Here is a 26485-nt window from a genome sequence, read left to right on the forward strand (position 1 = left end):
AACCAGCCCAATTTCTCTGGCATTTGCTCCACAGCACACGCTGGAGACTGGGAGGTTGGTTGCTGCAAGCCAGGCACTGCCTTTATTCCGCCAGAGTTCCGACCCTGGCTGCACCTTGCACAGTGATATCTTGGGGGCAGATTCGTGTTTGGGTGCCTTAATTTCTTATTCTGCAAGATACTGGATAACACTACTACATGCCATATACATTACATATGCTATACATACCGGGTGCAGATGAAATCTAATGGAGTTGTACACTTGAAACCTGTATGGTTTTGAAAATCAATGTCACCCCAATGAATTCCATAAAAAAAAAAAAACCACTAAAGAAGAAGAAAGGCGGGGGGTAAACTAATGTAATGCCTTGAAGCTCACTCACTTCCTTGGGCTGAGTAGTCTGTGGTACTTGGACACCGCCTTTTAAAATGTGCTCGCACGATCGCGAGGGGGCACTGTGAGTCTGCTTTGGCCAGGGAGAGAGTGGGAGCTGCGCAGGGCGGAGATGGCCGTGTGCTTCCCGTCTCCGAGCACCGACCTACCCACCTGCCTGCGGGGGGCAGCGACCCTAGCTCGGGTTCCCAAAGAGTGTGACTGGGGGAGGGAAGAGAGGGGAGGCCATGGTGGCCCCACACCTTTTTGCCCTCATCCCTCTCCCCCCTATCACCAGGTTCCTTCTGCCAGCTGTTCTTAATTTGGGATCCGTGAGTCCGGGACTTGGGAACCCAGACAGCCTCCCCGCTCCCGCACCCCCTGCCCACTCCGTGCCTCCGGAACTGTAGGGAATATTTTTGGTGCGCTTATATCTGGTGTGGTCCTGGGCAAAAGGAAACAAGCTGTCATCTAATCTTTAGGGTATCTGTGCCCCCAAAGGGGTTAACGTCTTTTGATTTAGGGAAAGGGGGACCTCCCTGCCAAGGGCCAAATGCTCAGGACTAGAAAAATGCTCAAGGTTAGGGCTAGCCAGCGGCTGGCACATCCCACGCAGACTCCTTCCAGAAAAGTCCAGTTCAGGTTCTGGAATAGCTCAGGTGAGAAGTTGAACAGCCCTTCTGAGAAAAGGGAGGAGACAGTAAACCTGCCCAACCGAGTACCTAGACCAAACTCCTCTTTGCCCCCCAAATAGGTCAGATGTTCAGGGAAATTTATATGAGGTACCGGGTCTGTTCCATCTGCAGCTCCTGTCCCCACCCCCAGGCGCTAGCTCAGGCGTTGCACTCGATGATTTTGTTATTCTCCAGAGGAGAAGTGCGGCGGGCGGGGACGAATGAGCGCCCCGGTAAGGCAAGCTGGCTGGTGGGGTATCCATGTTCACACACCTCAGGGGCAGGAAGAGAGACATCTGCGCCCCGGGCTGCAGGACTGAACGCCCGAAAGTGTCCTGGGGGCAGAGTCACCCGGGGCGCGAGGGCAGAATGCAGGGCGGGGGGACTGGAGAGGAAGCACCGCGGAGGCGAGGCTAAGAGGACCCGGCAGAAAGTCTGGTGGAGGGCCGTGCGGAACGTCAACAGAGAGGACAGTACAACCCACCCCAAACTTTCACAGACCCGCGGGCCTAGGAAGGGCGAGCCAGGCAGAAGCACCTGCCACTCCCGCAGCCCCGCGCGCCCAGCTGCGGCGAGGAGGGGCCGCACGCAGCGCCGGCTGGACGCCCGCGGTCCCCGCGTCGCTCCCACCCGCGGGGCCAAAGCGCCGCCGCTCCGGGCACTGAGCGCCGTCCACGCGAGCAGCCAGTCCTCGGGGCTCCAATCTGCGCGCAGGCTGCGAGGAAGGGGGGTCCAACGCGGACTGGGAGAGGAGAAGGGAACTTGACCTCACAGCCGCGCCCAGCCAGGTGGGGCGGACAGGACGTGCCCTTGGGCAGCCCGAGGGCGCGCAGGCTGGAGTCGGGGAGGCTCCGGAGGAAGTGAGCGCAGAGATCTCCGCGGGCTGGAGAAATCGGATTAAAAAGAAATATGAAAAGCCATCCAAGCAGCCGCGGGAGCCCGGCAGTTTAGAAGACACCCCTCCCCACCAGGAGGACGACAGTGACACGCACTCGCGAAGACGAAGCGCGCCTGGGCGGCCGTGGGGCTGCGCGGAGGAGCCTCCTCCCCAGCTTGGGGCGTGCGTTCAGACGCCAGCAGCCGCCGCCAGAAAGCAGGATGCGCCGCGCAGCCCCGGGACGGCCCCTGCTGGGGAAACTCCGGGGCGGCGCCGCGGGCCGCTGACCCCGCGCGGGTCCGAGGGGTGTGCCGCGGCCCCGCCCGCCTCCGCCCACTCCCGCGTCCGCCGCGCGCCCCTCCCCGCGGCGGCGGTGGCGGCAGCGGCGCTTGCTGGGGCGGCGCGGAGCGGCTCGCCCAACCGCCGGTGCCTGCGAGCTTCAGGCTGCTTGGGGAATTCACTTTGCCGCTTTTACGCTTCGTGGTCCCCAGGATTCTTCTGATGGCTTTCTGTCTCGGGCCCTCCCCGTTCTTTTAAAAGGAAAACTTTACTGCCGTTTCCCTCTCCCCTTGGAGGAGAGGATTAAAAGTTCCAAGAACTGGTGCCGCCCGTGCGGCTCGGGCGCCGGGACGGTGTGTGGCGGCGGGGGTTCCACTCCCATCATGTGCACCAACATAGTTTACGAGTGGCTGAAAGCGCTGCAGCTCCCGCAGTACGCGGAGTCCTTCGTGGATAACGGCTACGATGACCTGGAGGTGTGCAAGCAGATCGGGGACCCGGACCTGGACGCCATCGGGGTGCTGGCGCCCGCGCACCGCCGCCGCATCCTGGAGGCCGTGCGCCGGCTGCGGGAGCAGGACGCCGCCGCCGCCGGCCTCTACTTCACACTGGAGCCGCAGCCGCAGCCTCAGCCCGCGCCGCGCGGGCCGCCCGCGGCTGCCTTCTCCACCGGCCGCCGGGGGGAGCCGCACGGCGGCCCGGCCCAGGGCACCCGCGGGGACCCCCGCAGCCAGACGACCGCCCCCCGCGGCAGGGAGCTGGTGAGCTATCCCAAGCTGAAGCTGAAGATCATGATCAGGGATAAGCTCGTCCGTGACAGCATCCACCTGAGCAAGCCTCCCTACTCCCGCAAGGTAAGGAGGCGCCGCCCGGGTGGCTCTGGGCGCGCAGCGGGAGGGGACGCGGCCCCGCCGCTTCAGCCCAGGCTGGTCAGCCCACTCCAGGTGACTGTGGGGAGGCAAGGATGCTTTGGGTATTTGGGGTTCTCTTCTATGTTCTTTCTGTATTCGCTCTTTATTCCTTCTCTCTGGTGCCTAGCGGGTTTAAGACTAGATCTTGGACCCAGGTGTTAATTCTAAACTAGGACCCAGTCTCCGTGTGGTCTCCCCGTGGTCACCTGTCAGGAACTGGACTCAGGGTGCTTCTCCAAAAGCACAAGGCAATCCTGATATCCTGTTGTAGAGTTTGCGTCTGAAGGGTACCAGGAGAACGGTTAACATCGACCTTATTTTCCGCCTTCCTTTTCCTCTTCCTTTTCCTCACCTTTTTGAGACACTCCCAAGGCAAATTGGCGCACTCTTTTCCTCGAAGAGTGAGAAATCATGCTCTGTTGTTCTCAACCCCGTAAGACCAAACCCCAGGACTGCTGCACATTTGAAAAGTGAACAGGGGCCTGGATATTCTGGTGGAAAAGTTAACGGAACACATGTCAGCCCACTTGGGGTAAATGTCTTCAGTTTAAGCATAGGGAGGTACTAGGTGCTGAAGGCTGGACGGCATGGGGCCACCAAGGAGTGTGCGGCGACCGTCTGTGCCGAGTCACCAGTTTGGTGCAGGGCCAATCCTGGAAAGATGAAGTAGGTCCAACTGCGACTTGTAGAAAGTCTGAGTGGCCTTGCGTTTGCCAGAGAAGGACACGGCACAAGGAGGTGTGATTTCAGGACCCAGCGAGGAATTCCCTGGGCAGGGAGCCTCCGGGAAGGAACTGGAAGTATTGGCAGCAGCTCTGTGCGGGAGGCAGAAATGTGGATTTGGGCATTGAATAGTTAAGTAACAGAAGGTCTTATTTCACACAGGAGTTCTGCCTCCAGCGGAATCTGTTCCACTTAGCTTTCTCCAGCCCTCTAGGTAGAGGGCCCTGACTTAAAAGGTAGAGGAGAGGAGACAGCACAGGTGATCCAGCCTGCCAGGTGTTACCCAGGATAAGGGCACCTCAGCTGGAAAATCAAGGCAGAGAGAGCCGCCCTCCCCCGCTCTGGGGGGATCTTACCCAGCACCCTCCCAGGGAAATGCTGGTAATCCAAATGTGTGCTCATCCTGGGCACACACACTGCTTTTTTATAGTCATGAGTAAAGGTCATAATGTCTGGGATTTAAGGAAGTTCAAGCAAAAACTTTGTAAAAAGTAGGTAACAGTATCTAGGGTGGACTTGAATAAAGGGTTTGACCTTATCCATATGTTATTTTGCAAACAGATAGGCAATTCAGAGAACCTGCTTGCGTATAAATTTGTTTTATAAAAACTATATAGAAGACAGGTTTGGAGGACAGTTTGCCTCAAATTAAACACATGTTCCAGTTACCCACCATAACTTTCCAGACTGGTAGAGTTAGAGTTACGTCTAAATGCGGATAGAGTTATGTCTAAATGTGGAGGGACTTGACCATCAGTGTAACAGCTCATTTCTGGAGTCAGCAGGTCAAAGGAGTTCAAGGTCAGACTATTGTGACTTCTGGCCCAGGAGGTGAGGTAGGCGTAGGTTGAGAGAATGTGAGTACCTGGGCTCATGGGAAGTTCAAATTCTGGCCAGAAAGGGAGGCAGAGAACAAGGGGTGTCATTAGGACTTGCTTATTCTTCAGGAAAAGAAATGTGTAATGGGACGGGGAAGGCAAAGGATGGGGCGGTGGTGTTGGAGGTGAGAGTGGTGTATTGGAAATCACACACTTGGATAATGATACTTAGACAAGCCTAGATGTCAAACATAGAAATTGAAAAAGATTCCTCAGTGGAAGAAGATTGAGTCCAAGGACATGAACTCTCTGGGCACAGGCAGTGGACTGTGGATTCCTGCCCAGATCAATGCATAATATCTCCATGCATTTGAGTGAGTGCAATTTATAGAAAAAAACTTCACATCGCATTGCGATGCCATTTACTTTCCATGTAAATAATTGTTTCAGTCAGCATCTATATAAATCCCATAACAATAATGCTTGAAAAATAAAGATAGACTCCCATTCATGTTCTGTACATATGTAATGGGGACCAAAAAATATGGAGCTAACAAATTTTATTGTAAAAAATATCCTGTTAGTGCATGTTTACATATTTGTTACAAGAAAAACAAACACTGACATTGAAACTAAAATATGATTAATGTACCCAAACTGAGCATGCATGTGTGTAGTATCAGATCATATTGGTCATTCTGAATTTGCTTATTAAGTTTTGCATTTTTAATTCTTTCAAAATTTGTTTTTTCATGCAGCTTATGTTTTTGCAAACCATGCTAGGACTTCTTTAAAATGTGACCTATGTTATAATTTCTCCAGATTCCTTGGCTCTGTCATGATCTGAATGTGTAGAGTTCATTATATGCATTTGGGATTCTACTTGTTAGAGAGGGCCTCACCTTTCCTTTCTTTCCTTTATGGGTATTTGCATCTTGATCCCTGTGATTTTTTGCACTTTGATGAGAATATTAGATGGCTTGAAAGTGGATTATACAAAGGGCAATCAAGGCAGGAACAGCGAATCTTTCAGAGGAAAGAAAGTTGAGAGATTTTTCCCAAGACTGTAGGATTTAGGATTTGCTACGGTGACATTCCTGTGCTACAGTGGTTTGTTTCTTAAATCTTATCTCCAATTGCCACTTCCCCCTCTGGGGTGAGTTAAAAGTAAGTTTTGCTTGCTTATGCAAAGGAAGTCTGAAAACCAGGAGCTGGGAAATAGCACCTGGACTCCAGTCCCTCTCCTGCTCTGTATTTAGCTACTCTGCCTGTCGAGATTGCTACCTTAGTGAGATGAGGATAAAATGTTTTCACAGCGCAGGGATTAGGGGGATTAGGCAAAGCTTTCCATACATCATTGCATTACTTTACCAAGCTTCTCTGCCAAAGCCTTCTGCTAGGCTCCAGCTTACTGTGGTTGGCATGATGCAGAGCCTGGCCCTCGAGGACTTGGGTTCTAGCAAGAAAGACATAAGGGGAATGAACGATACTGATTGTGCGATGACTGCTTTGATGGGGAACATGCTACCATGGACACGTGCATCTAGCCTAGTTTGCAGGAAGGTGAGGTCAAGGCAGACTTTCCAGAACTGGTACTTAATCTGAGAACTGAAGGTTGTGTGGGTTTAGCCTGAAGAAGAGGAGGGTCCTAGGAGACAGATGTTCTAGGCAGAAGGGACAGTGTGTGCAAAAGCCAGAAAGGGAGGGAGTTTAGCATGCAACAGAAATTTAAAGAAATTTAGCCTGGCTGGAGCACAGAATACTGGGAGGAAGTGGCAAGAGATGGATAGACAGACAGTGGCTGATCTTGGATGGCCCTGTCTGAGTTAGGAGTTTGGAGTGTATCCAAGAAGGGGAGCTATTGATGGATCCTGGCCAGAGGCAGGGTAAACACTTAGGAAGTCACTGAAGTGTCAGGAGAAATTTGCCCATGGCCTGGACTGTGTGGTAACAGTGGGAGAGGAACAATGGAGGTAATTGAATGACAGAATGGACAGAACCTGATGATTGTTTAGATGACGGGTCAGAGGGGAGAGAGGTGAGGATGACTTGCAGATTTCTGGTTTAGGATTGCAATGCCATTCCCTGGGGTAGAGGACCAGAAGAGCAGATAGAAGAAAGATGTTGCTTTCAGTTTTAAACATATACTCCCTGCCGGTGGAATAGAGGAACACAGTTGTGTAGGTGGCAGTTGGAAATTTGGCAGTGGAGCAGAGGAGAGATTCTGGGGCAGAAGGTCTAGAGTTGGGAGTCATCAGCACATTGTAACCATGAATATGAATGGGCTGTTGAGGGAGAAGAGAGAAAGGACCAGGGCAGGATGCTGGGAAACACCAGGATTTAGGAGATGAGCTGAAGAAGAAGAAGCCAGGGGGGCTCAAAGGGCGAGTGGAGAGGTGGGTAAAAGTGGTGTTCTGGGAGCCGATGCAAACAGTGAGGCTATAAGGAGGAGGGGCTGGTCAGGAGGGCCCCTAGTGGTCCAGTAGGACAAGAACTAAAGTGCACTCATAGGAAGTATCAACTGTGCTATTGGGGATCTCTGAAATAGCAGGTTAGGTGATGGGACAATAAGAGGAAGTAGGAACAGGGAACACAGATAATCTTTTTTGGTGCTTGTAAGACTTTTTTTTTTTTTTGAGCAGTTTTAGGTTCACAGCAAATTGAGAGGAAGGTACAGAGAGTTACTATATACCGTCTGCCCCACACATGCATAGTCTCCCCCATTATCAGCATCCCCCACCAGAGTGATACATTTATGACAACGGATCAATCTGAAACCAGAAAAGCCAGTGTTCCTGTGACCTGTCACTACCAGAACCAATAAGTAGAGACAAGGATTGAATCTTTATGGGCACTTTATTCAGATGGCCGGCCAGCTGAGAGGACAGCCTGTTACATGCCCTTAAAAGACCATCTTACATCTTATCTCGAGCCAACTCTTTGTAAGGAGAAGAAAAGTGTAGGTGAAGGGTTTGGAATTCAGGAAAAAGTAGGTAAGAGATTTGGAATTCAGGGAAAAGGTTAATCAGATAAAAGCTGCAGTCCTGTGAATTTCTGAGCTCCCTTTCACCTGCTGACTGGTGAAGCCTTGCCCTCAAGGAACTCGGGTTCTTTCTCTGCATCCTGGGCAGTGGGTGTCCTCTCCCTGGAGGAAATGACTCAGGTACTGTGGTCGCTTGCAGTCCTCCTGGGCCACAAAAGTTGAATTGCATCAGGTCTCCTGAAGTCAGGGCAGGTCCGGTCATACATTCCAGTTCCTGGAATAGCTTTCTACCTGCATTAATTGCCAAGCCTATCCTATGTCCTATATAATAAAAGGGTAATATGCAAATTGACCCTAACAGCAGATGGACCAGCAATGACTGGTCACTATGATGCACACTGACCACCAGGGAGCAGACGCTCAACGCAGGAGCTGCACCCTGGTGGTCAGTGTGCTCCCACCGGGGAGCTCCGCTCAGCCACACCTGGGCTGACAGCAGTGGTGGCAGGAGCCTCTCCTGCCTCCTCGACAGCCCTAAGGATATCCTACTGCAAGGGGGTGGGTGGGATGGGGAGTGGGCCTAAGCCATCAGTCAGACATCCCCCGAGGGCTCCTGGGCCAGTGGTCGGCAAACTCATTAGGGATGCCAGAGGAATGTCTGACTGCCAGCTTAAGAGGGCGCATTTAACTATATACCCCAGCTAAACATTTTTAATTTCTTGAGTTCCCCCATCAAACCTACATTATCGGATTATAATCATCTATAACGTCCATAGCTTACATTGGGGCTCACTCTTGGGGTTGTACATTCTGTGGATTTGGAAAAATGTATAATGACATGTTTCTACCATTATGTCATCACACAGAGTATTTTCACTGCCCTAAAATCCGCTTTGCTCTGCCCTCCCCCTCCCTCACAAGTTATTTATTTATTCTCTCCATAGTTTTACCTTTTCCAGAATGACATATAGTTGGAATCACACAGTATGTAGCCTTTTCAGATTGGCTTATTTTACTTAGTAATATGCACTTAAGTTTCCTCCATCTATTTCCATGGCTTGATAGCTCATTTATTTTTTTTATTTTAATTTTTTCAATTACAGTTGAATAGCTTGTTTTTTTGAGCACTGAATAATATTCCATTTCCTGTATGCACCAGACAATTTTTTAACAAAATTGGACTGAGAAGGTAGAACTGAGGCTACAGTTAGAGGAAGGAGGGAAAAGTTTTGTGGATTTGTATGGTTTGTTGTTTTTTTTTTTAAGGATAAGAGAAACTGGAATATGTCAGGGCATGTATGGGAGGCAACTGAACAATTTCTATCTCCCTTCCTCTCTTTCTAAAAATCAATAAAAATATATCCTTGGGTGAAGATTAAATTAAAAAAACATATAAACATTTCAGAATCTAGATATTCAAAATGAGCTCACTGGATCAATGACAGTGTTTCAGTTACTCAAAACATTTCTTAAACTGCCTCCTGCAGAACACTCTTTAGAGCATTCAGTAGCGGCAAGCCTTCCTTCTTCTTAGGTGGATCCAGTTTGGGGTGAACAGCTAAAGTAATCTGGAATCAAATCAGACAATGAAGAGTAATGACATTCAATAAAATGTGAAATGGAAAACAGAATCTGATAATAAAATGAGTATTTTTTTCTGGTTTGACAAACTGGTTTTAGATTTTATGATATTTTCAATCCTTTTCATACTTATGAATGCTTAAAAATATGCTCTGGGTGTGTATCCATGTTGCTAATATGGAAATTCCTCAACAGGCTTTTCTAAACAAAAAAGGCAATTCCTTATGTATTTGTAAAGAGTGAGGCACTAATCTTGGACTCTCCGAATAGATAATTAGTGTAAAGGTGACTGTGGCCCTAAAGGAGATGAATTAGGTAAATTGTGCCCAGCTAGTAAGCTGCAGCACTTGATGGGTTAATCTGAATTTGGGGAGTCTCATGGTGTTCTTTGGCTTTTCATTGGCTTGCCCTGTGCTTTGAAAGCTCTCTTTCCTACACTGCCATCTTAGGTCTTAAGGAAGTCATAGTTGTGCTCATTCTTTCGTCCTTACTTTTGGTGGGAAAAAAAAATGCTCAAAACAGAGGTAGCAGTGCTGGGGTTCTTGTCCCAGCCTTACAAAGGTTTCAGCATTCTGGAGAAAGGGGCTGTGCGTAGATTCAAGAAGGAGTCCAAGGACAAAAGATAATTTTGAAAGGCATTGGGGGGTCAGAGGAGCTTCAGTTAAAGGGAGCTAAAGACTTTCTTGACCAAGGACCCCTGCTTTTATTCAACACGATTTATCCTAAGGCAGGGTGGAAATATACACTTCAAAGGGTAAGGTATCAAAGCATATGGAAGCATTGTCAGTTTCAGGAATAGCCTACAGCTGTTCAGGTGTTTGGCCAACAGGAGGCAATAAAATGCCCTGAGCTATCTGGCAGCAGACAATTATTCTATTCAGGTGTGGGGGAAGTGCCCTTTAGCTGTTTCCAATGGGTAAATTACATGTCCCCAAGCTTCATCAACCTTTTGGTAAAACTCTTGTAATTATCACATGCTGGAATTGGTTCTCAGGCGGTAGCAGTATTAAGGATGCCCTCATTACCCTTGTTAGCTCTTAGGTAGTTGTCTAAGGTATACCATGAAAAATAAGAAAGAAATAACAAATACATTTTAAAAAATATATTTTTATTGATTTCAGAGAGGAAGGGAGAGGGAGAGAGAGATAGAAATAGCAATGATGAGAGAGAATCATTGATCGGCTGCCTTCTGCACGCCCCCTACTAGGGGTCAAGCCCACAACCACAACCCAGGCATGAGCCCCGACTGGGAATTGATCCCTGACCTCCTGGTTCATAGGTTGACCCTCAACCATTGAGCCATGCTGACCGGGTGATTTTGATAAAAAATTTTTTTAGATGATGTAAGTGCTCAGATCCTGGTTGACCAGAAAAACGTTCTGAAATGAATTTTCTTGAAGGAAAGTGACTCAGATGACATGGACTCGGCCAGGGCTGGTCCTTGACATAAATAAGGAGTATCCTAAGATATGTGGAAGAACATGGCTTGTGGTGAGGGGAAATTCACCGGGAACCATGGTAGCCATAGCTTCTCAAGGTCATGATGTTTGTAGAACTAGAAACACCATCGAGTCATTGGCTCTAACTAAGGCTTATTATTACTACTACTAGAGGCCCAGTGCATGATTGAATCATGCACGTGTAGGGTCCCCTACACGCTTTCGCTTTTGATCGCGGGGAAGCTGGGTGCCTGTCCGCTGGTGCACCAGGCCTTTCAGAAGCCTCCGGCGTGGCGGAGGCTTCTGAAAGGCCTGGTGCCGGAGCAGACAGGCACCCAGCTCCTGGTGCCGGAGCAGACAGGCACCCAGCTCCCCCGCTTTTGATGGTCCCTGGCGGGACGTGAGCTCGCTGCCCCAGAGGCCCCTTCTGTTCCGCAGCACAGCCATGGCACAGACGCTGAGCTCGCGCCGCCACTGGCTACATGAGCTCAGCGTCCTGCCGGCCCAATCGGCTACCCCGAGTCCCGCCCCCTGCGTCTCCCTCTGGCCCAATCGTGGGCGTAGCGGAGTGATGGTAATTTACATATTACCATTTTATTAGGTAGGATTAGCACTTTTGTTGAAAGGCTTTTAACAGCTATTTTCTAAATGCTATGGGAAAAAAATGCTATTTCAGATCAACCACTGATTTGGACTTGGAGAGGCCTGGGAAGTGGAGGAAGGGAATCCTTGTTTTCAATCAATATAAAAATGATTAAGGGCAAATAACTGTGGATCATGCCAAGAGGAATTTCGCATACAATCTCTCTTATGTTGAGACTAAGTGACATCTAATAGTTTAAAGAGTTTTCATTACTGCTTCTAATTGAAATAAATGGTCTAATGAGCTCTAATAACCTTACTGTTATGTTTCTGTAAAGTTATAAATATAAAAAAATAGATACATTTCATTTGGAACATGTCAGAAGGATAAGGAAAATAATTTATATATATTCTTTGTTTACCAAAATCATAATGAGCAGATTTTCCAAGTTATAAGGTGTTTTCCTTAGAACATAGGATAACTTTATAGTAAGATTAGAAATGTATCTACTGTATCTGACACCAAGAGTGTATCCTTTCTAACACCCACCTCTACTTGACAAAATTATTTTAAGTAATAGTCAAGGAATAATACACAGTAATTATTTTCTTTACATCTTCCTTAGTTTTAAAGCAATGAACAATTAAAATAAAGAATATATTTCAACTTTAAAGCATTTAAATTAAGTCAAAATATTTCATCTATGAAATAAAATTTGCACTTAATCAAAGTAAAATAGTACACCTTTCACTTTGTATTATCTCACTGTCTTGAATTTTCAACACAAATAAAAACTCCAAGTGGTCGCATAAGAATAATAGAATTCAGGTAACTGGAGTTTTGTTATGTTACTTTGTCAAATCATGGTGCTGGTATTGTTTACTTCACATCTGTTGTTAAACTTAGGAATATGTAGTACCATGGGGGAGACATGACCACTTTTACAAACTAGTCCTTGAAAAGGACTATTGTCACTAAGTTTGTGGGTTGATCCAACTGAAAAACTAGGAGTTTTCTGAATTAATTCCCCTGTAGAACTTGATGCTTATTCAAGGACAGGCGATAAAAGATGCTAATTTGATTGAAACACACACACATACCATCAAAACTCAACAGTAACTGTGGCAATGAGAATTGAAGCCAGCGAAAGATTGTTTTCAGGGAGGAGTATTTTATTATTGACACTGTTTAGAGTTCTCTGTCGGCCATGCTCATGACTTAAAGTTTTATTTTAGTTGTGAGGACCCCTTTCCTATCTGCAACTGGGGTGAACCCTTCCCTTTGTCTTGTCTTTGTAAGACTTAAGAAGTGTGATCATATTAGTTTAAGAGAAGTTATTTCTTCTGTGAAATGATGCCAGTATCTATCTCAAAGTGTTGTAGTATGAATTAAGTGGAATAATGTTTATGAAGTTGCTTTGTAAATTCTAAAAGAACTTTTTTTTTTAATTAAAAAAAATTTTTTTAAAAATATATTTTTATTGATTTCAGAGAAGAAGGGAGAGGGATAGATAGAAAGATCAATGATGAGAGAGAATCATTGATCGTTTGCCTCCTGCATGCCCCCCACTGGAGATCGAGCCCGCAACCCAGGCATGTGCCCTTGGCCGGAATCGAACCTGGGACCCTTCAGTCCGCAGGCCGACGCTCTATCCACTGAGCCAAACCGGCTAGGGCTAAAAGAACTTTATTGATTTAAGGTGTTCTTATTGAATGAACAAATCATTATGTTTGTAATAAAAAATTGAAAATATTTCTGGTTGAAAAGTAATACTGAGTTGGGAAAATTTGGAGAACAATGAAGCAGATCAATTAGGAATTTAAAAAGTCTGTATCATAATTTCTAAGACTACACTATCTATAATAATAAAAGTGTAATATGCTAATTATACCAGACAGCTGAATGACCTTCCAGATGTCCTTCCAGACGATCTTCTGGATGAAGCCAGGGCTGCAAGGGCCGAGGCAAGCCACCGCTGCGGCTCCAAGGGCCAAGCCCCTTGCACAAATTTTGTGCATCAGGCCTCTAGTATTTCTATAAAATCACTTATATGTAAGAATATATGTCTTGTACATTTACACAGATCTGGTATTACACTGTAAGTGGATAAGGGAAGGCTATTCCTATGCTGGCAGGTATCACTTAAAATGATTTTAATAGTAAGACATATTCTTAGTTTAGTGCCATAATTAATTTATTTATTTTATTGGGTTGAAACCTTACCCATGCTATTATTGATTACTAGTGGCCCGGTGCATGAAATTCATGCACAAGTAGGGTACCTAGGCCTGGCTGGCGATCAGGGCCGATCAGGGCCTTCCGGCTGCTGGCTGGGGCCTTCCTTCCCTAGCTGCCGGCCACCAGCCGGAGCCTTCCTTCATTCCGCGCCACCCCCTGGTGATCAGCACATGTCATAGTGAGCTATCGAACTCCCGGTCTCCTGGTCGAACTCCCAAGGGGACAGTTTGCATATTAGCCTTTTATATATATAGATTATACTTTATATTTGAAAATGTTGTGTTTGAGAAATAGTATTTCATCATTCTTCAAATTAGTTTTCTTAGAGTACCAGTTGAGATAATTTCATATTTGTGCCTTTTTATATTTATGTACTAGAGGCCTGATGCATGAAATTTGTGCAAGAGTAGGCCTTTTTTCTCCCAGCTGCTGGCACCGGCTTCCCTCTGGCACCCGGGACCCAGGCTTCCCTCCAGCCTCCAGCAGGCACCTGGGACCCAAGCAGCCCCGGGTTCGTCTGGAAGGTCATCTGGAAGGACGTCTGGTCTAATTAGCATATTATGCTTTTATTATTATAAATGGTCTGTTCATGCTGCTTGCCTGTTTTTTCTATTGGTATCAGACTTCTTTCAGTTACTTAGCAAGATTTCTTTACATGTTAAGGAAAATAATCTTTATTGCACAGAAGTTGTAGAGATGTTTTTTCTCCGGGAATGTGGCGTTTTATGAGATTTTAGGGGGGAAGGGGATGTCCAAAATTTAAAACACTCTTACATATTCTACCTTTATCAATAATTTTAGTTATTTCTTCTAAACTGAAGGAATATAGAGGGTACAGTCTCAGATAGAATTGAGCATGAATTCCTTTTTATCAATTACTTGGAAAAGTTATTTAATCTTACTAAATCAGAGTTGCCTCATCTATAAAATGGGTATAATATTACCTACTTCTGAAGGCTATTGTGACGAATCATTGAGGCGGTGTATGTAAAGGGCTGCATAGACTATCTGACACAAAGTAGTCACTCAAAACATCTTGCTAATACTTGTAGCATTACTAGCATATATAACCTAATGATTGTGAAGTTATTCACAATGCCAAGACATTAACTTAAATTGTTAGTTCATGTCCTTGCCATTCTGTTAATATTATTTTTTCATAATTTCAAAATGCTCTTTAAATAACAACATATAATTTTTTTCCTGGTATAACCATTGAAAATATTTTGCTGAATTTGTCATTTGCATCCTATGTTTTTCTTTTTTTTTTTTCTTAGTAGAGAAATAGAGGTAATCAACCTCTATTTTTGTGATTACTTTTATCCTTTTAAATCCTTTCTCTAGTCCAAAATAAGTTACTATTTACTTATGTCTCCTATTATTTTTTAAATTTTATTTCTGCATTTAACTAATCCATTTGAAATTTATGCTCTGATGATATACAGAATCATATGGATAATGTAATTTTATCACCTACTTTATAGGAACTGTAGCTTTTATTTCTGTGTTCTAGTCTTATTGCCTTGGCTGGAATTTTATATAGCGGTGTTAAATAATAATGATAATCACATAGCCTTGTCTTATTCCAAATTCTAATGGCAATGCTCAGGTTGTTTGTTGTTATTCTGCTATTGGCTGCCATCTTAAGATATTCATGGTGTTAAAATGGCATCTTTGTTTTCCTAATTTTTAGGCATTTTTATTGGGAATATTTAATGCTACTAAATGTCTTTTTAGCAACTAAAAATAATTGAGTCTTCTTCTTACTGGGGATTGCATTGTTACATTTTACATTAAGATATTTTCTACTAGTAAACCATCCTTACATAGCTGAGGTGAAGTAAACAATGAAATGATGTCTTTAGGAGCGAAAGGAGGAATTTTGTAATCTTGCTCCCAGATCATCCTGACATTCTTTTACATCCCATGTTCTTTCTTTCATGAGTAATGTTTGACCTTATGTTTGGTAACCACTTTGACAATTGTCATGATATATATATATATGGGTTGGCAAAAGTAGGTTTACAGTTGTGAGTACGCAAAACAGTTTCTTCTTATGTTATTTATTTATTTATGATTGTATTTTTATTTCTATTACTTATCTTCTTATTATTTTGTATTCTTCCTTATGACTTATCTTTTAGGTAATGACGGCTGCTAATTCACCCACTGTTGCCCACCCCTGTGTCTTACAGTTGACTCCCTGGGGACAGCTTTTTGGAAGTTGCACTCTGTCATTACAAGCACAAAGAGGCAGTGACCGCTGTGATGTGTGGGGACTAGCATTACACCCTTGTTGCTCAAAAGGCAACAGCCACGTAGTTGTGGGTCACAGTTTATAGTGTTCTGGTTCGTGCAGACAGTTTGGTTTTGAACCAGAGGGCAGAGACTCTGAAGGGGGTGAGGTTAGTTTGAATCCCTATTGATTTTACTGTTTTCACAGCGTCCTCCCACTCTTCCACTCACTGCCCCCCCGCCCCCCCGACTCCCCATCAACTCATCTGATCCCTCCTGCCCCTGCCCCTTCCCAGGTCTTTTAGTGGAAAATACAGATGGGGCTGCTTGCCAGATGCCATGCTGAGTTCCAAACCCTTATTTATAAAAGAAATGGAAGTGGCATTCATCTTAATTTGAAGGTCTGGCTTTGCATAGAAACAACAGCCCAATGTGCAACACACCTAGAACTGAAAGCCTCTGTTGAAATATAATTATAACAGATCTTTGGTTTACATTTACACATTTGCTAACAGGTCAAATGGAACGGTTTTTTTAAAGGTCACTGAAGCAAGGCTTAAAGATGGGGTACAGGAATGGTACATGGCTGGAGAACATAGCCACAGCAGGTGCTGAATTCAGCTGAGTTTGCAGAAATGGAGGCATCCACAGTTCTCCAAGCTAGCCATCAATCATGCAGTAAAGATGTAGCCACTTAAAGGGACCATGTATCAACAGGAATGGAGCATTGCTGGATTATGAAGCGCTCCTCTGGGAAACTCCTGATTGACAAAAGTCCGCACTGCATTAAGTAGCAGCAATATTTTCATAGCCAGGATGTCATAAAACCATGGTTAATCTTTATGAAGAGAAAATATGTTTTACGTTAAAAAAAACCAGCGAGCAACGTTGGGACTCGCTTCCTACAGGATCTGGTTAAGGTGGAAAGTCACTCTACCTAAAGGCGAGAGAAAAAGTCGTCCATTTGGTAAATTGTTCATTGCATCCAAGGTCTGTGCTCTAGTCACTGTCGTTCATAAGGCATCTAAAGAAAGGATGGAATTCGTTGCTATTGGGGAATCACACAAACTCACTCTACCTCTGGCTTGTTGAGGCTTGTACAGAAGGAAAAAATTCAGGATATGCATATTGTATCCATTATAGATTAGAGTTGAGCCAGAGGGTATGCAAAGTAATTACTCTTTTGAGATCTACTTCATTACCGAGAGGTGATGGAGAGCTGGGGTTAGGTGGGTGCCATTCACTCTGAGTTTTATTGCTGTGTCATTTTAAATCAGAGATTTTACTGCCACTTCTTGGCATCACAGCTTGAGCCAGTGTATTAATCTGATCCCTTCTGTTGATAGACTTACCTTGAAAACAGTGTTGGATGGAATCTTCTGATCTTCTCATGGTAGTTTATTAAAACACGGGCAGTAACATGCTTGAACTGCTGAACCATATTAGTCCTGTTCTGTATGATATCTTTGTCTCCACCCCCCCAAAAAAAAACATCGCTGTTTTGAGATTCACTTGCTAAATAATATGTATTTTAAAAGTGATTTGTGGGGAAAAGGGGAGAGTGATGGTGTTCTTTTGAAAGCAGGCAGATTGAAAAAGCCAGGGCTCCTAGAACAGCGAGCTCAACCTGTGTTCTGAAAACCTTTCGTTGTGCTTTGATTTCATTAATGGTGAAAATTAGGCTTATTCTTAATGCAACCAGATGCTAATTACTTAGGAATGTTTGATATTCCTCTTCACAGCTGGAGGGGACTTCTCTTCCTGCTTGCGCCATCTCCCTTGCTCTCCCTATAGGGTTTTGAAAGCTAAAATATTATTTTCCATTCCCACCCAGATTTACTTATTTTTAGTTAGACTTGCTTCCTGCTGTTGGAGGCCTCTTCACATATAACCTAAGAAAACAGCTTTGAAAGATGTAGAACAATAATAGTGGTAACAGTTTATATTATTTGTTGACTGCTTTACCACATTATTTCATTCAATTCTCATAACAGCCCTCGGAGGGAGGTGCTATTTTTGCCATCCCGGTTTAATAAATTAGGAAAATGAAGCTCAAAGAGATTAAGTAGCTTGTCCAAAGCCACACAGTTAGCAAATCTCCTTTAGAATCCCGGTGTGCTGACCCCGGAGCCCATAGGGCCCATCACATGCAATTCTGCCTGAAAACATTGTGTAAAGGGATTTGTCTGTCCTTCAGTTGTGAAAAAATAATTGTGGGGGAGTTCCTAGAGATTTTAAATGAATCTGTGAATGTATTTGCATGTGTGTGCACACACACATGCTCAGGATATGGAGACAGAGAAAAAACTAGAGACAGAGATAGAGGTAAAAACATCACTTGGGCTGTTCCCAGATCCTGGCTTTTGTAAATAATTCTATATAATAAAAGCCTAATATGCAAATTGTCCCCTCAACCGGGGAGTTCGACCGCTTGCTATGATGTGCACTGACCACCAGGGGGCTGCACAGAACATGGCAGGCATCGGAGATGCGCTGAGATCTCTCTCGCCAGCTACCTGGGGGCGGGGGTGACAGGGATGGAGGTGTGATGAGAGTGCGGGGTGTCTGCCGAGCTCACTCACACTTCCCCTGCTACTCTCCCCCAGGACGCCACCTGTGGGGCCACTCCACTGGACTGCAGGGGCCGGTTGGGCTCCCCGTGGATTCACACAGGAGCTGGTCTGCGAGGCTGGCCGGGAGAGAGTGTGCTGCCCGCCTGGCTTCTGTGCGGCACAGCTGGGTGGCCCAGAGGCGCATGCTGCGTCCTGGCCCACGGTGTCCAGCCGTGCTCACCGCATCTCCGCGTGGGGACTCGGGCACCATGACTCAGGCGGAGGGGGGTGCATTGGGGTCCCGGGGGCCCAGGTGCTGCCCAGGGCCCAGAGGTCAGCTGGGACCTGCTCTTCCATGCCAGATGCTCACGCTTCGATTGTCGGCCAGGCCTAGGGACCGCACCCGTGCATGAATTTCGTGCACCGGGCTTCTAGTGCTGCTATAAGCATAGGAATGCAGATATTCTTTCTAATTGGTGTTTAGGGATTCTTAGGATATATTCCCAGAATTGGAAAAAGAATGCACTGAATGGGAGAGCATATTCGCCAGTGATACATACAATAAGGGGTTAATTTCCAAAAAAATATAAAGAAGTTATACAACTCAACACCAGGAAGACACACAATCCAATTAAAAAATGGGCAGAGGACCTAGATAGACACTTCTTCAAAGAGGACATACAGATGGCCAATACACATATGAGAAAATGTTCAATGTCACTAATCATCAGACAGATACAAATAAAAACTACATGAGATATCACCTCACACCTGTCAGAAAGGCCACTATCAATAAGTCAACAAACAACAAGTGCTGGCGAGGATGTGGAGGAAAGGGAACCCTAGTGTACTGTTGGTGGGAATGCAGACTGGTGCAGCCACTGTGAAAAACAGTATGGAAAGAGGGATAGAAACATCAACGATGAGAGAGAATCATTGATCGGCTGCCTCCTGCATGCCTCCCAACTGGGGATCGAGCCTGCAACCCCGCATGTGCCTGACCTGGAATCCAACCCTGACCTCCTGATTCATGGGTCAATGCTCAACCACTGAGCCACACTGCCTGGGCAGTCACCTTCCAAGGCACTGGAGGGTAGGATTTCAACATAGTAATTTTGGAGGGGACACAATTCAGCCCATAACACTGACCTAAGGAGCTTTATCCATGCTATACCACCTGACAAAAAGTCGTGTTGTTGGGGCTTAAGTCAATCCGGATCACGTGGTTGGAAACTGAGCTTGGATCTAAGACTTGAGGAGGCTAATTGCTCAGAAGCTGATGGAACTAGATTGTTGCCTAGTGACAGTGATCCCTAGTGAAGAGCTCAGTCTCTAGCAAATCTAGGAGCAGTCCATATTAGTCATTTTAAGAAAATTTGGAAACCGTGACCATAAATCCATAGCATCATTGTATGACATTTACTAGAGAATAACAAACGAAACAAGTGCTAACCCGTTCAGTTAATGGGATCCCAGGCTCTCAAGTCAGATGCAGGAGGCTCCCTCCCTTTTGATCTGTATGATCTCAGGCAGATGGCTGAACCTTTGTCAGCCACTCTTTCCTTATCTCTCAAGGGAAGATAATGTTTCCTACCTCATAAGATTGTTCTGAGGATTAAATGAGAAAAATTTATGTCAAGCACTTAGCATAGTCCTTGATATGTATGTAGTAAGCACTCAATAAGTTAATCAAATATGTATTCCATGTTAGCTGTTATTAAAGATGAAAATGATAGATCTATTCACAGGCATGTTAGCAATAGAATTGTTAGCAAAATATTAGTTTTTTGCAGCCATATTTATGCAAATTGAACAAATCAGCTTTTAAGTTGGCAATCATATGTTTTAAAAATACCATGAGTATTATTTTTGTAACCTTACCAAATAAGACTACTTATTCTTGTATTATACTATTATTGAAGACTGACTTGTCTTAACTTTCTTCCAATAATTTGACAAATACCAATTTACATCTAACTTAGGTAGATTTAGCTTCTGGAATTGAACATTTGATTCTGCTAGTAGTATAAACTCGAAGTGTCTTAGTTATGAGGTATACACACAATAAGTTATTTCTTTGTGATGGTAAGATACACAGAAACATTGGATGTCATTATTGCTTCATTGTAGATAACATCGTGGGAAGGCTCCAGGAGTTTTGCATAAAGCAAAGGTAGTACTCAGAAAATGCTGGATACACTCATTAGTCATGACTTTACTGGACCTTTTGACCTTCCTGCCTACTTTATCTCCACCTCAGAGTAAAAGTGTATATTAATACTTTTCATTTCACTTATTTTGCTAGTACTATGCTCATCTTAGAACATTTAAAAATATCCAACAAAAATAAGTTGGGAACTTATAAATACTTGGTAATGTAAAGCTGTTTTGAATATTATCATAAAGTAATTCTTTCAGGGTTTCCCCAGTTTATACAATGAAAATGGTGACAGAGATACTTATGATTTATATTGCATCTTTAAAAGAATAACATTAGTAAAAAAGGTTTATTAGTTTTAGAGATGGGTTGAGAAGACATTTAAAAATACCAGCCCTGGCCCTAACTGGTTTGGCTCAGTGGATAGAGCGTCGGCCTATGGACTGAAGGGTCCCAGGTTCGATTCCGGTCAAGGGCATGTACCTTGGTTGCAGGAGGCAGCTGATCAATGTTTCTCTCTCATCGATGTTTCTAACTCTCTATCCCTCTCCCTTCCTCTCTGTAAAAAAATCAATAAAATATATTAAAAAATAATAAATAAAAATACCAGCCCTGGCTGGGTGGCTCAGTTTGTTGGTCTATACACCAAGAGATGGCTGGTTCAATTCCTAGTCAGGGTACATACCTGGGTTGCAGGTTTGATTCTCAGTCAGGTGCATGCAGGAGGCAACAGATCGATGTTTCTCTCTCTTTCTCCCCCTTCCTCTCTCTAAAAAATCAATAAAAGTAAAAATTCTATATAGAGTTGGGATTCTTCAGAATTTTTTCTTACGGCAGTCTTTTCTTTAAAGTGGGTTAGTCTTTACCATATACAGAAAGATATTTTTCTGACATTTAGGTTCTGCTTTAAAATGACAAACAGAACCATCCAACAAACATATTAAGGGTCTTTGCCACAGGAAGGGAAATTGTTGTCTATGTTTGAGATTTCACTTTAGTAATAATTGATTTCGTATTTTTAACTACACAGAGAGGTGACATGGGCAGGAGTCGCATTAATATGAGCGCACACACGTACATTGTACTTGTTGGCATTTACCTTGGAACAGGGCTGTGTGCAGTGTGCAGGAGGCAGGTGCAGACAGCTTTCCTAAGTGATAGGCATGTCAGTTCTCATTTCCTCTTGGTGGAGAAGTACGAAGTGAAGCAGCCCGCAGTGCCCTCTGGAGCCATCCAACTCCTTCCTTTGGTTGGCATCTTGGAGACATGCCATGCAGCCTCAGCCCCTGCCTCCTCCGCCACAACTGGCTTGTGGTTTTGTTTTTGTTTCGTTTGGTTTTTTTAATCTTTGTGGTTAGTGTTGAGGATTGTGCAACTGATTTAATAAGCAGAGCAACCTGTGAGATGCAGACCTTGCAGACAAAGGGTTTGTTGTAAATGCTAAGCATCACCAACTCAAAGGAAGAGAGTGGGCGTGGAGAGTGGCTTGGGCTGGAGTTGAAGAGTTAGTGAGATGTGGGGCCCGGCCAGTGCTTCCCAAATACTGGAAGGAGAGTCATGCTCTGGGTTCTGAGCTCTGGGCGTTTCGCATAATCAGCCTTCTTTGCAGTTTCTGCTGTTTAATGTCTTGATGTGTTATTCTGAGAACTACAAAATCATGGTACACATCTCCATGTTAACCCCTGTCTGAACTTGACCTACTTTCCTTTACAATTAGCCTTATTTAAAATTGTAAACTACCGTCTTTGACTACAGCCCTGTTAAAGACTGTTCTGTTTATAAAACCTCTGCCTTTTACTTATTTTTTCCCTACTGTGGATCCTTCCTTGCTTGAGAGGTCTATATAACAAAACCAGAATATATATTTCAATTATCCCAGGAAATTTAAACTTTCAAAGACTTAAAAAGAATAGTTTTTTTTTTCTGTGTTAAAAAATTTAGGGATTAAAGAGGTTCTTTGGGCTCTAAATGCTCAATTAATTTTTGTCCTAATATTTTGGAAAAACACTTTAATTTTGTTTATGTGAGTAAAGTCCAGTCCACATGGGAAATCTACATTAAAGTCATAATAGTCAGTTATGATTATGTACCTTGTAGGAGTGAATTTGGCAAAGCATTTAAAATATTCTGCCGGAAATTGCAGTATTTAATTATAATTTCATGTTATTAGCACGATAATTGCTGTTTTATCTGCTTAGTTCCATAAGATGTGAAGGTCGGCCCATGTGATACTCGGCTCTTTAGCCCCAAGGCCCCGCACCCAGCCAATGTTGCCCTGAACGGAATGCTTACTAAAAGGACACTTGCCTCCATTTGCGTCTTATTCACTAATGTATACAAACGTATCAACCACCATTCATGTCAGAACTATACTCATTATTATAATACTAGAGGCTCGGTGCACGGATTCGTGCACAAGTGGGGTCCCTCAGGTTGGCCTGCGCCCTCTCATAATTTGGGACCCCTTGGGGGATATCGGCCTGCCAGTTTCGGCCCGATCCCCGCAGGTCAAACCAGCAGTCCGACATCCCCCAAGAGATGTAATAGTGCACGAAGCAGCAGGCGGCCAGGGAGGAGCCCGAGCCCTCCTGCTCATCCCAGCCCCACTGCTCCCGCTGCTGCCGCCACTTGGTAGTGCTGCTGAGAGGCTTGTGCCGCTGCAGCTGTGCTTGCCAGCCATGAGCCCGGCATCTGGTGCCCATTGGTCAACTGAGCAGTGCTCCTACTGTGGGAGTGCACTGACCACCAGAGAGCAGCTCCTTTGTTGAGTGTCTGCCCCCTGGTGATCAGTGTGCATCATAGCGATAGGTTGTTCGGTTGTTCGGTTGGTCGGTTGGTCACTTAGGCTTTTATATACATAGATAGGTTGTATAGGGTGGCTTCCAATAGAATAATTTAGTCCATGTCAGCAGAAGCATTCTGTGGGAGGCAGTTGGAAAGTGGAATATACAATAAGGCATATTATAGAGTTTATTATCCTTTTGTAAATGGTATGCTACATATTCTTCATGGCAGTAAAATTTATAATAAATTTATGAATGTGTATGTCTACATATATTTCCATGCCATGACCCCCTGGAGAGCCAGCTATTAAATGTTTAGCAGCATCACACTGAGGCCTTCCTATTATAACTTCTATGATTTTGGGTAGTAAAGGTTAACTGAAGTTCTTCTGGGCCGAGAGTGGAAGAACAGTTACATTTGGCGTCCCATGGTAAACAGCCGTAGGGTGCATCATGGCCCAGGAATGGTCAGGCGTTGGGTAGGGAAGGGGTCTGGCAGCACTGACATTGGCAAGGTCAGCACATTTAGAGTTCATACTCCAATGCAGGGCCCAGACGAATCCACTGAGCCCAAGGGTGGAGCCAGGTTTTATGAGGCATGAAGCTTTTAAAATTGAAGAGGGCCTATTTTTAAGGAACAGAATATACAATTAGGTAAAAGGCCTGAAAAAAACTCAGGTAAGTAGCCCTGAGGCTTCAACTTCATGGTAGACCTGCCTTTGATCAAGCAAAGGGAACATTTAAGAGATCAAGCAGGCTCTCAGGCTGAGATTGGGAAGGGAGACTACAGGATTCCCAAGAACAGAAGGGGTGGCAGAAGACAGAGTCACTCCAGGTCTACCAGGAAGAGCCCTATCTGAGAGAAAGAGAACAAAAGGGGTGTGTGTGTGTGTGTGTGTGAGAGAGAGAGAGATATTTTAAGAAATTGACTTGCACAATTATAGGGGCTGGTGAGTCTGAAATCTGCAGTGCAGGCTGGAGACCCAGAGAAGAGTTGATGTTGCAGTCTGTATCCAAAAGTAATCTGGAGGCAGAATTCCTTCCAGATTCCTTCTTGGGGGTGGGGGTGGCGAGGGCTTTAGTCTTTTCTCTTATGGTCTTTGACAGGTTGGAAGAGGCCCACCCATATACTTATGCAGGGTAATCTACTTTACTCAAAGTCTACTGATTTAAATGTTAATCACATCTAAAAGATACTTGGCAGCAACATCTAGACCAGGCACCATAGCCAAGCCAAGTAGACACATGAAATGAACCATCACAATCCCCAGGGCAAGTTCTTGGCCTACACCAGCACACGGGCTAGGAGAGCAGATCTCCACCAGCCACAGTGTGGAGATGGCCGGCGGCACCTAGAATTGGGGAGAATGGTTGTAAGTGAATATGGTGATCAGATCCCTGTTTTGCCATTGGCTACTTTAGATTTGGGCTCTGAGGGAGGCAAGCCCTTCACCTTTCCAACCTGAGTTTTCTGCTATATGAAATGAGAGCATTTGTAGATATGTGCTATGTCAGAGGTGAAAGGACTAGGATTTGCAATGGTTTGTTTTTTCCTTGTAGAACCCTTTTTAAGGCAAAATCTCATAAGAAATCCCAAAGCCAAAAAGAGCATCAAAAGTAGCTTGTGTGTATGAGTTCTCGGGGCAAGGAACAGGAACACCCCCTCCACCCCCCCACCCTCAGAAGCTGGGTAACTCTGAGGATCATGGATTGAGAATCACTGATCCCGTGTCATTCTAACCCTACTTCCTCATCCTGGTTTTTTAAACCACTAAACCAATGTCCTGAGATTGTAGAATGACAAAAGCAAGATTTGAAGTCACAATCCTTCTAGCTGCAAAATTCTTTTTCTCTGTTGAAAGATGTGTCACTTGGCCTTTGCCGGTATTGATTTGCTTAAATGCATGTATGTTTTGACAATTCCACATGAGAGCACCATGGCAGATATGACTCCACTGCTGGAGAAAATTCTAACGGGAACAAAGTAAGAATTCTATAATTTAACTGAACTTCTACAGGAGTACAAAAATTTAATTTTTAAAAAATTTATGGAGTCTTTTTGTTGGTGTTTGTGTACTTGAATTGCCTGGAGCCACATTGGATATAATGATCAAAATATACAATATTTAGGTCTAAATAACTTGTGAAAGGACACCTAGTTCTAAAATTATGCAAGTGTTAAGTATTTAGAATTATGGTCAATTTTTTTTTAATACTTCCAATACATATCTATGGTCTTTCTTGATGAACTTCTAGTGGTTGATAAGAAAGGACAGAAATTTATGAAATATTAAATGCATAAGGTAAGTGATAACTTAAGGCAGCAAAAATGGAAAATTGTGATAGTTTTTAAATGAACCAAGAGTTTAAAATAAGGAGAATGAATTCTTCAGGATGGGGTGATCTGGGAATTTATAGCCTAAAGAATGGCATTTGAGTCCGGTTTGGATCTGGGTTGGGAGGAGGAGGAGTGGAGGCATTCCAGGAGACTGTAAAACACAAGCAGACGTGTAGAGTAGGAAAGAATGTTCCAAGGAGAGAAGGACACTCTCTTTTTAAAGATAGTAGAAAAGATATATTTAAAATTATAAAGATACTCACAGGACACTAACGCCCTTAAGGTGCCATTTTACAGTGCATAGAAATTTATAATGCATATGACTTATAAAAAGACTTCTTATAGTGGCACAGTCTTATTGTAAGAAAACTAGAGGCCCGATGCACTAAAATTTGTGCAAGAGTAGGCCTTCCTTCCCCTGGCTGCCAGTATCGGCTTCCCTCTAGCACCCAGGACCCGGGCTGGCTTCCCTCCAGCCCCGGCTTCGTCTGGAATGATGTCCGGAAGGACATCTGGTCTAATTAGCATATTACCCTTTTATTATTATAGATTGTTGGTTTCACAGTGTTGTAGCCTCTATTGTGGACATCAGGCATATTAGTCATAGTAAGTATATAGAAACTTTGATTTTAATAGGATAATTACACTGCATGCTCAGCCATGTGATGTAATACATACTTTATCGACATACATATGCTCATGTGAATTCCAGTGATTACAGAATATTTTTAAGAGGCAGTTATTAAATCATTCACTATTAAACGTACACAGAAAGTTATGTTCATAGTACTGCCATTCCTTAGAATAGCTTGGAGGGCTCATCCTGTATTCAGTTCTCATAGACACAAGTAAGAAAGTTTTCATGGTTCCCCTTTTGTAATTTGGTGACATATCGTTGTCATTTTTAGTAAGGAGATTTAATAATGATGTTGGAGGATCTA

The 26485-nt window shown here is 44.4% G+C and overlaps 1 protein-coding gene across 2 annotated transcripts in view; it reads left to right on the forward strand.

Annotated features, from left to right (window-relative positions):
* Nucleotides 1–1819: 1819 nt before the first annotated feature.
* Nucleotides 1820–26485, forward strand: part of SAMD5 (sterile alpha motif domain containing 5) — a 47531-nt gene continuing 22865 nt past the window's right edge. For both annotated transcript variants that reach the window (XR_013813971.1, XM_079780354.1), the window contains exon 1: nucleotides 1820–3056. Coding sequence is in view for 1 of the 2 variants with exons in the window: in XM_079780354.1 (XP_079636480.1) it covers nucleotides 2586–3056 (471 nt within the window). In the remaining variant the exon portion in view is untranslated. The remainder of the gene's footprint in view (nucleotides 3057–26485) is intronic.

This window comes from Cnephaeus nilssonii (genome assembly GCF_951640355.1).
Source record: "Cnephaeus nilssonii genome assembly, chromosome: 9".
Taxonomy (NCBI): Eukaryota; Metazoa; Chordata; class Mammalia; order Chiroptera; family Vespertilionidae; genus Cnephaeus; species Cnephaeus nilssonii.